This window comes from Cucurbita maxima, unplaced genomic scaffold, assembly GCF_002738345.1.
Source record: "Cucurbita maxima cultivar Rimu unplaced genomic scaffold, Cmax_1.0 Cma_Scf00007, whole genome shotgun sequence".
NCBI classification, from domain to species: domain Eukaryota; kingdom Viridiplantae; phylum Streptophyta; class Magnoliopsida; order Cucurbitales; family Cucurbitaceae; genus Cucurbita; species Cucurbita maxima.
The window spans coordinates 3884193-3896327 of NW_019272023.1; the positions used below are offsets into that span (position 1 = coordinate 3884193).

The 12135-nt window shown below is 39.4% G+C and overlaps 3 protein-coding genes across 4 annotated transcripts; all 3 read left to right on the forward strand.

The window, feature by feature from the left end:
• Positions 1 to 216: 216 nt before the first annotated feature.
• Positions 217 to 963, forward strand: LOC111481899 (lipid transfer-like protein VAS). Its single transcript, XM_023127498.1, has 2 exons — positions 217 to 722; positions 824 to 963. Exons 1-2 carry the CDS (start codon positions 383 to 385, stop codon positions 925 to 927), a joined length of 444 nt encoding a protein of 147 aa, XP_022983266.1. The 5' UTR covers positions 217 to 382; the 3' UTR covers positions 928 to 963.
• A 1169-nt stretch (positions 964 to 2132) lies between these two features.
• On the forward strand, positions 2133 to 3083 carry LOC111481998. Its single transcript, XM_023127623.1, has one exon. The coding sequence runs from the start codon at positions 2133 to 2135 to the stop codon at positions 3081 to 3083; it is 951 nt and encodes a 316-aa protein (XP_022983391.1).
• A 2903-nt stretch (positions 3084 to 5986) lies between these two features.
• Positions 5987 to 11766, forward strand: LOC111482128 (probable magnesium transporter NIPA8). 2 transcript variants are annotated; one of them, XM_023127793.1, is made up of 14 exons: positions 5987 to 6395; positions 6982 to 7121; positions 7564 to 7651; positions 7767 to 7828; positions 8030 to 8115; positions 8225 to 8298; positions 9249 to 9351; positions 9437 to 9565; positions 9664 to 9763; positions 9962 to 10018; positions 10591 to 10681; positions 10758 to 10827; positions 11149 to 11245; positions 11342 to 11766. In XM_023127793.1, exons 2-14 carry the CDS (start codon positions 7029 to 7031, stop codon positions 11558 to 11560), a joined length of 1269 nt encoding a protein of 422 aa, XP_022983561.1. In that variant the 5' UTR covers positions 5987 to 6395; positions 6982 to 7028; the 3' UTR covers positions 11561 to 11766. The 2 variants fall into 2 exon arrangements, with proteins under 2 accessions (XP_022983561.1, XP_022983560.1); XM_023127792.1 differs by having other exon boundaries at positions 5989 to 6395; positions 9899 to 10018.
• Positions 11767 to 12135: the final 369 nt, after the last annotated feature.

Here is a 12135-nt window from a genome sequence, read left to right on the forward strand (position 1 = left end):
AGAAATTTATTATACACTTTTTAAAAACTTTATTGACCAAATAAACACAAATTCAAGGTTAAATTTTGGAATGGTAAAGTTAGAAGGTTTGAAAAGGGGAAGATTTAAAAATTCAAATGTTGTAGAAGATAACAGCCAATTGGTAGCTTCACCAATATAATCTAACACCCATTTTGTACCAACTACGAGTCGGCATCGGCAGCAATCTCAGAAGTCAAAGACAATCCCTCATGATTCAGAAGCCACCGGTGGATCACCCACCCCCATCTCTCCGCCTCATGCCTTTCTTCAACTTCCTGATTTATATATATATCTTACAGCCCCTGCAGGTCTGAATTCATTGTCACAGAGCTTAGTTCAAATTAGTTAAGAGAAGAAATCAATGGAAATGAAGCCTTGGACAGGAACCTTGACGGCAATGCTACTCGTACTGGCTTCCGCCATGGCGTTTCAAGCCCGTGCTCAAGACACTTCCTGCATGAATAGGTTAATTCCATGCCTAAATTACCTGAACGGTACTCGAGATCCGCCGCCGAGCTGCTGCAATCCTCTGAAATCGGTGATCGATTCCAATCCCGATTGCCTCTGCGCTTTAATTAGCAGAGACGGAAGCGATCGAGCAGAGCAAGCCGGCATCGATGTCAGCCAGGCTCAACTCTTGCCCGGCCGATGCGGCGAACATGTTAATCCGCTCTCTTGCCTCGCCGCCGCCAATAACGCCCGTAATTTCCTCTTCTTTCTTGCTTCAGATCCGGCGTTCCTCTGTTTCAATTTTTTTTTTCTTGAATTCAAATCTGATTTGATTCATGATTTGAAATTGCAGGCTCGCTCTCCATCTCTTCCGCTCTGCAACTGATTTCGCTTACGAGTACCGCGTCGCTTCTCATGTCTGGAGTTCTTCACTTTTACGGTTTTTGTATCCATTAATGCCGCTCTCTCCATTTTAGAGGCTTATATAATGTGAACTTTATTCATAATAATTATTCTTTTTTGAATGGACTAAAATAGCCTATGGACAACGGGTGAATATTCCTATACTACTCTTTGTTGGTCTGGAGGGACGGAAGAGGCTAGGTTAGTCGAAAGATGGTTATCGATTGAAGGACGCAACGTGCCCCTATTTTTGCAAGGTAAAAAGGGTAGAGAATTAGACAACTGTGGACTACACGAGCTGTGTTAATGGTCCAAACAACTGAACATAGTTCACAACCAAACCAACTTAATCGTGATTTGAATTGGATTGAGTTGTCGGATTATTCATAATAGCATTCATAACTAATATTTAAATATTTACCCGTCATAATATATTATTGAAATTATAAATATTAAATATTAATATTAAAAAAAAATAAGGTAGGGTTGGGTTGAATTGAAGTACTATTTCTTGGATTGATTTGACCGAAAAATGACAAATCGAACTAAATTTTCGATTTTTCAAAAATTTAAACAAACTCAAATTGAAAAAAATATAACCCAACACAATCGTTTTGAATGCGAACGAACCAGATAGAAATTAAATTTAAAAATTCAAAATAAGTATACTAAAAATTTAACAAAAAAAAAAAAAAACATAAAAATGATTTTCTCATATACATTTAATAAATTATAAATTTTTTTTTTTTTTTTTGGAGATTTTTTTTTGTGAACTTTAGTGATTATTATTATTATTATTTTGTCAACTTTAATTTTATGTAAATTTTTATTTATTTAAATTAATGAGTTTATAAATATTTATTATTATTATTATTTAAAAAAAAATCATTGGATAAATTAACGAAAATTAAATCAGAAGTCAAAATTGCAATTAGGTATTGGTCTAATTGGACAAAATAAAAAATTTAAGGACAAAATTGATATTACCACTAGGGTAAATTCAAAAAATTTAAGGACTGAAAAACTCTCTCTCTCTCTCTCCCTTGTCTCTCTCTCCCCGCCTCGCTTACCACCATTTCTGCGTCTTCCTCGAACCGTTACTGCAGATTCCGCCTCTGTCCTCACGGCGGCGACGCTTGAAACAACCCACCGCCGATCATTCTCCACCATGTTTGTAAGCTTTCGGATCTGAATCGGACTCTAAATCTGAAACTGCCTTGTCTTTCTGCATTCTGAGAGAGAGAGAGAGAGAGACAACAATGGCTGCCATGATCTTCCATGTTTTCTCGTCGTCGGCGCTGCTCTCGCTTGGCCTCTACCACATCGTCTCCGTTACCCTCAATTTCCTCAAATCCCCGCAGTCCTACGCCGCCAGGCCCTACCATCCCTTCCCGCCTTCCTCCACGCATCAGCTTCTTCTCCCCCATCACCAGCAACACCATCTCTACGGTCTCCGCTACCTGCAACTCTATCTCGCAATCCCATGCCTCGTTCTTGCCTTCGTTCATCAGGTTATTGTCGCCGCCGACCCTGATCCTCTCCTCAAGGGCAACACCCCCGTCCACCATTTCATTTCCCTTCAATTCGCCGCCGTCATCTTCCTCTTCCTCATCCTTACCCTCGCCCTTCTCCTCGCCGACTCCACCTCTCTTCTCCCTCTCCCTTCCGATCTCTTCTTTGCCCTAGCTTCCGCCCTATTCTTCTTGCAATTCTCCGTCTCTTACTCAGCTGCCTCTGTTCAGACCTCTGATCTTCAAGCCAAATGCGATTCCGTCTCCGGTAAAATCTCCGCTCTGGCCTCCTTCCTCTGCCTGGTCCTTGCTTGCTTGCCTAGGCTCTTCGTGGCCGATGTGGGTTTGGGGGTGACATTCTTACTCCGAGGCCTTTGGGTGCTTCAGACGGGGCTTTCGCTTTATGTCGAAGCCTTCATCCCTGAAGGATGTCACAGGTTGCTGGATGTGGTGAATGGCGTGGAGGGATCCACCAAGTGCGATTTGGAGGAATCCCGGCTCAGGGCCGTTGCCATTTTGGACCTGGCCTTTCTGATCCACGTTATGTTTGTTCTGCTTATTGTGATTGTCATTTATGCTGTCATTGCCAGGGCTGTTGGCGTGCGGCGAGGTGGGTCTTACGAAGCTTTACCGGCGGCTGCTGTTGGTGGGGAAAACAGTCATATACAGATGAAAGCATTGACGGGTACCCAGGCTTAATCTCTTTATTTGGTTTGGTTGCCTTTATCCCTTCGTCTTTGTTCTTCAACTCTTGTTTTGGTTATTGCAATCAAAGATTTTGTGCATTTTTTTTTCTTATTTGCCTCTCAGTTTCAATGGAGTTTTCTTTGTATATTCTCACCCCCTCCTCCCCTGCCGGAACGTTTTACGAGTTAGGTACTTTAGAGTAGCTAGGTGGGATATCTTGACCTGACTGGTTACAGTGCTGCAATTCCTCCTTGAAGTAATGTACCCAATATGCTGCTTCATACTTGATTGAATCTAAGTGCAATTTTTCATCCGCACTTTATTGCTGTCTGAACTGTATGCTTGCTGCTGGGATATCATTGTTTTGTTCTGAATTTGATGCCTCTTGGGATATCCCTTCACTTGAATGTGATACTAGAAACAGGGCATGTGCACTGGAAAAAGGGTGATATTTGAGAATTGAAAGATGATTTCCGAGTCCCAACAAGGATGCTGGGCCTCAAAGGGGGTGGATTGTGAGATCCCACGTCGGTTGGGGAGAAGAATGAAACATTCTTTATAAGGGTATGGAAACTGCTCGCTAGCAGACACGTTTTAAAAACTTTGAGAGGAAGCCCGAATGGGAAAGCTCAAAGAGGACAATATTTGCTAGCCGTAGGTTTGGGCTGTTACAAATAGTATCAGAGCTAGGTTTGAAGGCGATGTGGGGAGGACACCGGGCGGTGAGCCAGCGAGGATGCTGGGCCCCGAAGAGGGGTGGATTGGGGGGTCCTACATCGATTGGAGAATGGGACGAGTGCCAACGAGGACGTTGAGCCCGAAGGGAGGTGGATTGTGAGATCTTACATCGGTTGGAAAGGAGGACGAAACATTTTTTACAATAGTGTGGAAATCTCTCCCTTGCAAACACGTTTTAAAAACCTTGAGGGGATCTTCAAAATGAAAAGCGTAAAGAGGATAATATCTGCTCGTGGTGGGTTTGCAGACACCCGTGTTGGGTTTGCTCTCATGTTCTCTAGTTGAACAACATTGATTGACTACTTGAACTTTGTTATGTTTGGGTTCTCAGAATAATGAGGGAAGATGTTTGTTCTTTTTCGGTGCTTGATTCTCATGTCTTTACCTTGGAAGTCTGAGGATCAGTTGATGAATTTGTGCCCTTGGTGTACTCATCTTGAAACCCAAATTAGGTGGGGGTGGGGGGAGGCATTGCTTGAATAAAAGCAATTATTGTGTTGTGTTGTAACAACTATCAGGTTGGATCATCTTTTATTTTACTAGTTCATTCTCACGTAATGAAGTAATGAAATATTGTGTGAGATTCCAGTCTGTTGGAGAGGGGAACAAAACATTTCTTATAAGGTGGTGGAAACCTCTCCCTAGCATATGTGTTTTAAAATTGTAAGGCTGACGGCGATATGTAACAGGTCAAAATAGACAATATCTGCTAGCGGTGGGTTTAAGCTCTTACAAATGGTATAAGAGCCAAACACTAGGTTGTCTGTCAGCGAGGACGTTGAGCCCCCAAGGGGGGAGGGGGGAGGTGGATTGTGAGATCCTACCTAGGTTGGAGAGGGAAACGAAACATTTCTTATAAGGGTGTGAAAACCTCTCCCTAACAGATGCGTTTTAAAACTGTGAGATTAACACGGGCCCAAGCAAACAATATTTGCTAGTGGTAGGCTTAAGATGTTACAAATGGTATTAGAATAGACATCGGGCAGTGTGCCAGCAAGGACATTGAGCCTCCAAGGGAAATGGATCGTGAGATCCTACATCGGTTGGAGAGTGAAACGCAACATTCCTTATAAGGGTGTGGAAACGAAACCTCTCCCTAACATACAAGTTTTAAAATCGTGAGGCTAATGACAATACGCAATATCTACTAGCGGTAGACTTGTGCTAATACCTTTTCTATAAGAGGATGAAACCCAACACTTATTTTCGTGGTACTTGAAATGGTTAATCGTGGTACATGAAATGGTTAATGCAAGTGAGAAAATGTTATTGCTTTGGGTAGTGTTTTGTTCATAGATTGATGTCTAAGTTACAAGTTTTTCTACTACAAATCAAATTAAACCAACTCAATTCTGAAAAGTACTCGGTCAGACATTTTTGTATTGGAGTTAGATATACGAATTTTTATATTGTTAACCGAACAAAAATTTAAAGACCTTAGCGGTTAATTACTCAAAACAGAAAACAAAATGGATTTACATTGAAAGACCTCAGTAATTGATTAATTACTTGAAAATGTGATATCTTTTGACCAAAAATTATTTTTTTCACCTAAACATGATCATCTGTAGTTGGATCTGATCTGCACCTGTAATTTTTACTACAAATCATTGTCAGCAGCTACTCCTCAAAGTGACCATTAGTGGACGGTACTTGATATATGGCGTGTAACCCTTCCGATCAAAATCAATTTTGAAAGATTAAAAATATGCTTTTGAATAATTTCAAATTACTCTCGAACATGCTTTGAGTTTGGTTTCAACTTGGGTGAGACGTATAAACATTCGAATAACTTAATGATTTAAATTAAATGAGTAAAGAGATGGTTAGGATACAATGCTATACATAAAATTTTGTAACTCAAACATCTATTTGGCTCAATTCGATCAAAGTAATTAGATTCCTTACTTCATTCGATGACCTTCTCTTATGTCGTGGGAGTTATTGATACCCATTTAGAATATTTGCAGATAAAGTACAAGAATTCAAACGAAACTATTGGTTCCTATACTGCCGAGTTTCCTGATTCTTTTCTTTTAGTGCTTCGACCCAAAGCATTAGTTTCTAGTTAGTTAAGTGGATAAAACGTGTTTCCTAGTCCACCGGCAAGCTCCTTGGTCGAAGGGCCCCATTTCGTTCAGGAGCTCTTTAGGTTTTTCAAGGGTAGCATGTGGGAGGGAAAGGAGGTGCGCCACTTATCAGTTGAGTCCGGAGCTAACCCGACCCATCTTCACCGACAGATGACAGTTAAGTTCGGCGCGAGCGGCCATGGCTTTGTTCAGAAGCGTCATACACAGGATCATTCAGTATTGCTAATTGACCGCACAACTTCCCTTCTTCCCCTCTTTTTCACGTTTCTTCTTCCATTTTCATCACGCTTTCTTCCTCTCCGCTCCCCCACGACGGAGTTCGGCGGTTTCCTCTTCTCTGTGCACTCCGGATTCCCTTCGGAGAGAAGTACTCCGCCCAATTCCTCCATCCTTGACTTCCCACCTCTGGTATATTCTTTCTCAATGCCACATTTCCTCTCTTTGATTGGAACTTGATCTCAACTGCGCTCATCTCCACTGACGGATCCTCCCGCAGGTAAACCTTCGCCCCCAACTCTTAGTTCTTGCTTTTTCTTTAATCTCTGTTCATTTTGTTTTGGATCAGGTTTATTTATTGTTCTTGGCTCCAATTTTTTCTTTCCTTCTGTTTGACTATTTGGATTTAGATCCGTAGTTTTGGCTTGCGATCTTGATCGGAGATTGACGCTTCTCATCCGTCGTTTCCCGCTTCTATCATCTTCTATGTTGCCTGTTTCTTTTCCCCTCCCTTTGTCAACATTTCTATTCTGCTTCATTTACATGCGAACATCGCCTAAATTACTCTCTCTAGGTCTGTTTTTGTCATGTCGCAGGGAGTATTATGTTCCGAAACTATTCCGTTCCATTTGGGAATCGATGTTCTGCTTTTTACTTAAACGAGTATTAAATGATGTTCGGAATTGAGCCATCTGCTCGAAATTTTAGGTTCTTCTAGTTCATTAACACGTACTCGAGATTCACCTTTCGAGCTTGTTCTTTGTTGCTTCGGATTCACAACTTCTCGTGCTTAGTCTCCTGAGCAGTTGACAGTCTCACTTTTTGGTCATTTGATCATTTACTTCTGTGCTGCTTTCCAACGACAGGCTGGGACATTCAGCTGTGTGCTGATTCGCTTACACCTCTCTAACTTATGGGGGAGTGGGTTATTGGAGCTGTCATCAACCTCTTTGGCAGCATTGCCATCAACTTTGGAACGAACCTTCTTAAATTAGGCCATAACGAGGTTTGCAGAGATCTTTTCTTTCTCGTTTACTCTCGGTCTACACTGTCTAGCTCAGTACTCTTCACCTACTTGCTATTGTAGTTATTCTTTGTCGAAAGAATTTCTTATCATTTTTCTTGAGGATGCAATACAGGCATGTTATAAGAGCTTTAGTGGCAGGTGTAAATGTGTCATGCATCATAAAATGTATATGACTTCCTTCCTTTTAGAAAAAAATATTTCACTTTTCAAAGTTGTAAATTCGTTCCCCTAATTGTTTTGGTAAGTAATAGCCCATCAAACTTCTGAGTTGCATAACTAGTTGGACTCAATTATCTTCGTTCATCGATCACTTTTATCAAGTGTGTTCCAGATAATAGCCAAGTCTTTGTTTTGGCATTCGTTGTTTCATGCTGCAACGTTGTTATATGTACTGTGGTTATGAAGAAATTTACTCTTGCAGAGAGAGAAGCATTCTATGCTAGAAAATAATGGTTCTAATGGAAAGACTCCAATGAAGCCCATTATATACTTCCAGACTTGGAGAATTGGTAATTTTCTGGTGTTAAATTCCTTATAGGCATTTACTTGTTATACTTTTTTCTGGAAGAAGACTACATTTGAAACATAATGCCTTAATTATAACTTACAAGCTTTCATGCACAGGTCTTACATTTTTCATTATTGGAAATTGCCTTAATTTTATTTCCTTCGGATATGCTGCCCAGGTTGGTAGAAAGTTACTTTATCCCATTTCACCATATGAATATATTCCTATTATAAGAACACCCCTTCCCTGTGAATTTTTAGTCTTTGCAATGTTTACTAGATGTTCTGCTTATCCATTGATCGAGGATTGTTACATTTCCTGTTCTACTTTTTTCTAATTTTACTTTCCTTCCCCTTTCTTTCCCACCCCTACCCCGCAGTCTCTTCTTGCGGCACTTGGATCTGTTCAGTTTGTGGCCAATATTGCTTTTGCGTACTTCGTCCTCCACGAGATGGTTGCTGTTAAGTATGTACATATCTGTGGTCATACGTCTTTGGAACCATGAAGGCTCACATACATGTTTTCATCATCATTGTTTCTAATTTTAATGGTCAATGACTTGCTTTTTTTGCAGGGTAATGGTTGCCACTGCTTTTATTGTTCTGGGAAACAGTTTTCTAGTTGCTTTTGGCAACCATCAGTCCCCTGGTAGATGCCATGCTTTTGATTTATTCATCTTTCAAGTTCTAGTGGCTTTTCCTTCTATATGAAATGTCAGGAATGTCTATTTGAGTTTATAATGAAACTTCTATGATAAGGGGAATGGGAAATGATCATTTAAAAATATCTCAGAATACCAACTAATAAGATTTTTTTTTTTTTTTTAAATACTGAAGACCATTGTTCGAACTTGGCCTTTATCATCTAGTATACTTAGAAGATGAGGACTCTAATCCCCATATTTTTCTCGGAACTTAACAACAAATTATAGGATCAGCTACCCGATATCACGAAACTTGCACTATGATGATGGTCCACTTTTGTTCTGCACTCCGTTTGGAAAAACAATAATTATGATTGCTTTAGCATTCAATGTTGGTTACAATTCTGCTACCATAATTTCTTCTGCTGTCGATGCCTTCTAGTTTCATGTTTTATGAATAAAATGATGAAATATTTTATCTTTCGACTGCATGAGTCGAGTTTGATAGGTATTCCCACATTTCCTTTTGTTCAATGCCATCAATGCTGATACATACTACTAAGATGCACTTGTTGCATATTTCTCTAAGCAACAATTCCTTTGACTTGATGTGAACCTAGTCTTTTGAGTGCATTTTCTGTGTCATTTACTGTGTGGTTTAGATCCTGATTCTATGGGGTGAAATTCAAGTGCCACAAAATTTAGTTGTACGGTGGTTTAACATAGAGAACTGGATGTTGCCCGTAACATTTTGTTTCACATTTAAGCCTAGAATCATTAACCAATATGTGTAGATTACTAACCAAATAGGCATTCTTTCTGACCACTAAGGTTGGAAAAATGAAGGGGAAAAAAGCTCAAGAGCAGGGTGGTAGTTCAGAAAACATTGTAATGGATTATTTGATTTAATCTGCTTTTAAGTAATGAATGTTCGTTTTTGGTTTTCTCTTTACAGTGTACACTCCAGAGCAGCTGGTGGAGAAATATGGAAATATCACTTTCCTTCTATACTGCGTAATTTTGATCTTGGTTGTTGCTTTACATCACTCAATCTATAGGTTAGAATTAAAATGGATTCTTTCCTTCGTAGTTTCTATGAGGCTTTGTGTTGATAATAGTATTCCCCATGGAACGAACATGCAGAAGGGGAGAACTGTTACTTTCTGTTTCTCGTCAAGATCTCAGACCGTATTGGCGTATGCTACTGCCATTTTCCTATGCTATAGTTTCAGGTGCAATAGGCTCTTGCTCAGTCTTGTTTGCAAAATCTCTGTAAGTTCACCGACTGTTTTGTCCTTTTTTCCTGTATGTGCTGAACCCACATATTTCATTTTTGCTTTCTCTTTTTGATACTAAGTTATCTGTTTTAGGTCAATACTGCTCAGATTGGCCATGTCTAGTGATTATCAGCTGCATAGCTGGTTTACATATTCCTTGCTGCTTTTATTTCTCAGTACTGCTGGATTTTGGGTAAGGTTATATTGGACTCTACTTTTCCCCTTTAATGCTCTCACATTATTAATTATTATTTCTAGTGAAGCAAATGAACATCATTTCCTTAACTCTATGTCCATTATGAATTTTTTTTTTCATCTATTTCCACAGATGGCCAGGTTAAACGAAGGACTTTCCCTGTTTGATGCAATCCTTATTGTTCCCATGTTTCAGATAGCTTGGACTTTCTTCTCCATATGCACAGGTTTTATATACTTTAAAGAATTCCAGGTTTTCTCTCTTTCCTCTCTCTCTACGTGCGTGTTGGCGAGTGTGATTGTACTGGGTGTTTGGGGGGGGGGGGTTCTTGAGCCTATTACATGAAGAGAACCACATGAATGACACTGGTTATGACCTACCGAATCTATTAAATAGTGTGCTTATTCTTAGAAAAATGGTTTGCATTGCGTGGGATCAAACCTATATCACTTGTCTTATATCGTAAATGCAAGATTTCTATAGTATTTTGTGGGGTGAGACGAGATCTCTGTTTATCAGCTTCTTAACACCTAAAGAATGAGATTCTTACGTCTTGTATGGCTCAACAAGTAACCAAGTTATGTTTATTTTTTCCCCTTTTCTTGACACAATAAATGACATGGACCATGCATTGGAAAATAGGTCCTGTTATACTGTTTGTACAAGGCGGTAAAACAATTGATAATTGTCTAACCATGCACTTTTTTTTACATTTGATTTCAAGGTCATGTTGCATGTTGCCTTTTGATACTCTCCATCCCTCAGCCCTCAAGTATGAATTCAATTTAGGTATTAAGCTTACCTTTGTACTATCTTCTAAACAGGTGCTTGATGCTTTGAGAACGACGATGTTCATATTGGGATTGATGTCTGTTTTCATAGGCATTTCTTTGCTAGCACCTGATGAGCCGAGAGGTATTTTAATTTAGGATTGAAGTAATTTTGGGTTTATATTGCAAATCTGAGAGCTTAATTGGAACTTAAATTTCAGATGGTGAATTCAAAGATAATTCAACTTTGCTATCTGAGACGTCCACTAGCTTCTCATCAGAAGAAGAGAGGTACATCAATTATTTTGTGTTTGTATGACATTAGTTTTTCAGAGAAGTCTTACCGATTTTGAGTTCAAAACCACTTCCTTCGGTTTGTAATGAAGATATCTGGTATTGTACCCTTTTTTTCTGGGGGGGAATGTGAATCCTAAATTAGAATTTCTCTGCAGCGAGCAGACAGAACTATTAAAAAGGTTTCTTCGTAGGGTTTAGTTTATAGAACACGTAAAGTATTGGACAGTGAAAAATCTTTGATGGATGAAGTGCTAACTTTCTGCCATTTTATCTGCAATTCCTTACCCATTTCTGTTGCATATGTTTCGTTTACAGACTAATTGTGTCATCCCAAGAATTAGAGACCAAGGACGCCAGATCATTTTCACAAGGATTCTTGTTAAAGATTACAGATGTAGTAGCCAAGGGGAAGGTATGGAGTCAACATTGGTGATTTGGGAAAGCTTACTTGCTCGATGGTCAACATATTCGAACAGTTTAACTATATGCTGTCTTATTCATTTTGCAGTCTGCTTTAGCACTTTCTCTGGGTTTTGGAGAAGATTCACTCAATGCATCTGCAGTACTTGTGATGCCTATGGTGTCATCAAGGATGACCGGCTTTAGAGGAACAGGGTTGGAGCGCTCAAAACTTTTCTCCATGAGGAAGTCTGGCTGGAGTAAGATCTCGTTGGATGAAGATGCGAAGGTGCTCGACACAAGCATAGGTTTCTCCCAAAACCTTTGAATAGGAGTAGTAAAAAAGGAAAATTTGGGTTGGAGTATTAAATCAATGCCTTTTCTTTATAGGTACAGTAGTTAGGAGTTTGGAGTTAGGAGTTATAATTCAATATACCAGTTACCATGTTCTTATATAGAATTATAAAAGACAATATTGTATTTATGATGAACAATATTTTCTCATAAAGCAAGATATTATTTTTTTCCCCTTCAGAGACGATTTTTAGACTCCCCTACCAAACTACTGTTTGGAAGAGCAATCCAAGTGTCGTAATGATGCCTTTCCTAACTTCTCAGAACCATGCTTCTCTTTTAGAGTTCAAGATATATCAATACTGAAAGATAAAATAAATTAAAACCTTGGATACATGGAGTAAGAAGAATCTATAAGGATAGCATCCAAAACTTTTAGTAATAATGTGATAGAGGCGGCATATGTAACAGAGTTTAGTTGGTTGTTTATGAATTGAACTTCTGCCAAGGTTCTTTAGGAGGGAGACTAGGAAATAGGAGTTGTTGAAATTCTTGCACATTCCACCAACCTGAAATTGAAAGATCAAACCCGCGTCTCTTGCGCTGAAG

What these genes read in the sequence shown, in the direction of transcription:
- LOC111481899 (XM_023127498.1), top strand. Translation starts at nt 383, where the DNA reads ATGGAAATGAAGCCTTGGACAGGAACCTTGACGGCAATGCTACTCGTA. An exon ending in CGCCGCCGCCAATAACGCCC is followed by an intron (nt 723 to 823) that starts GTAATTTCCTCT and finishes TTGAAATTGCAG; the next exon opens with GCTCGCTCTCCATCTCTTCC.
- LOC111482128 (XM_023127792.1), top strand. Translation starts at nt 7,029, where the DNA reads ATGGGGGAGTGGGTTATTGGAGCTGTCATCAACCTCTTTGGCAGCATT. An exon ending in TGGCAACCATCAGTCCCCTG is followed by an intron (nt 8,299 to 9,248) that starts GTAGATGCCATG and finishes TTCTCTTTACAG; the next exon opens with TGTACACTCCAGAGCAGCTG. An exon ending in GTCTTGTTTGCAAAATCTCT is followed by an intron (nt 9,566 to 9,663) that starts GTAAGTTCACCG and finishes TATCTGTTTTAG; the next exon opens with GTCAATACTGCTCAGATTGG.
- LOC111481998 (XM_023127623.1), top strand. Translation starts at nt 2,133, where the DNA reads ATGGCTGCCATGATCTTCCATGTTTTCTCGTCGTCGGCGCTGCTCTCG.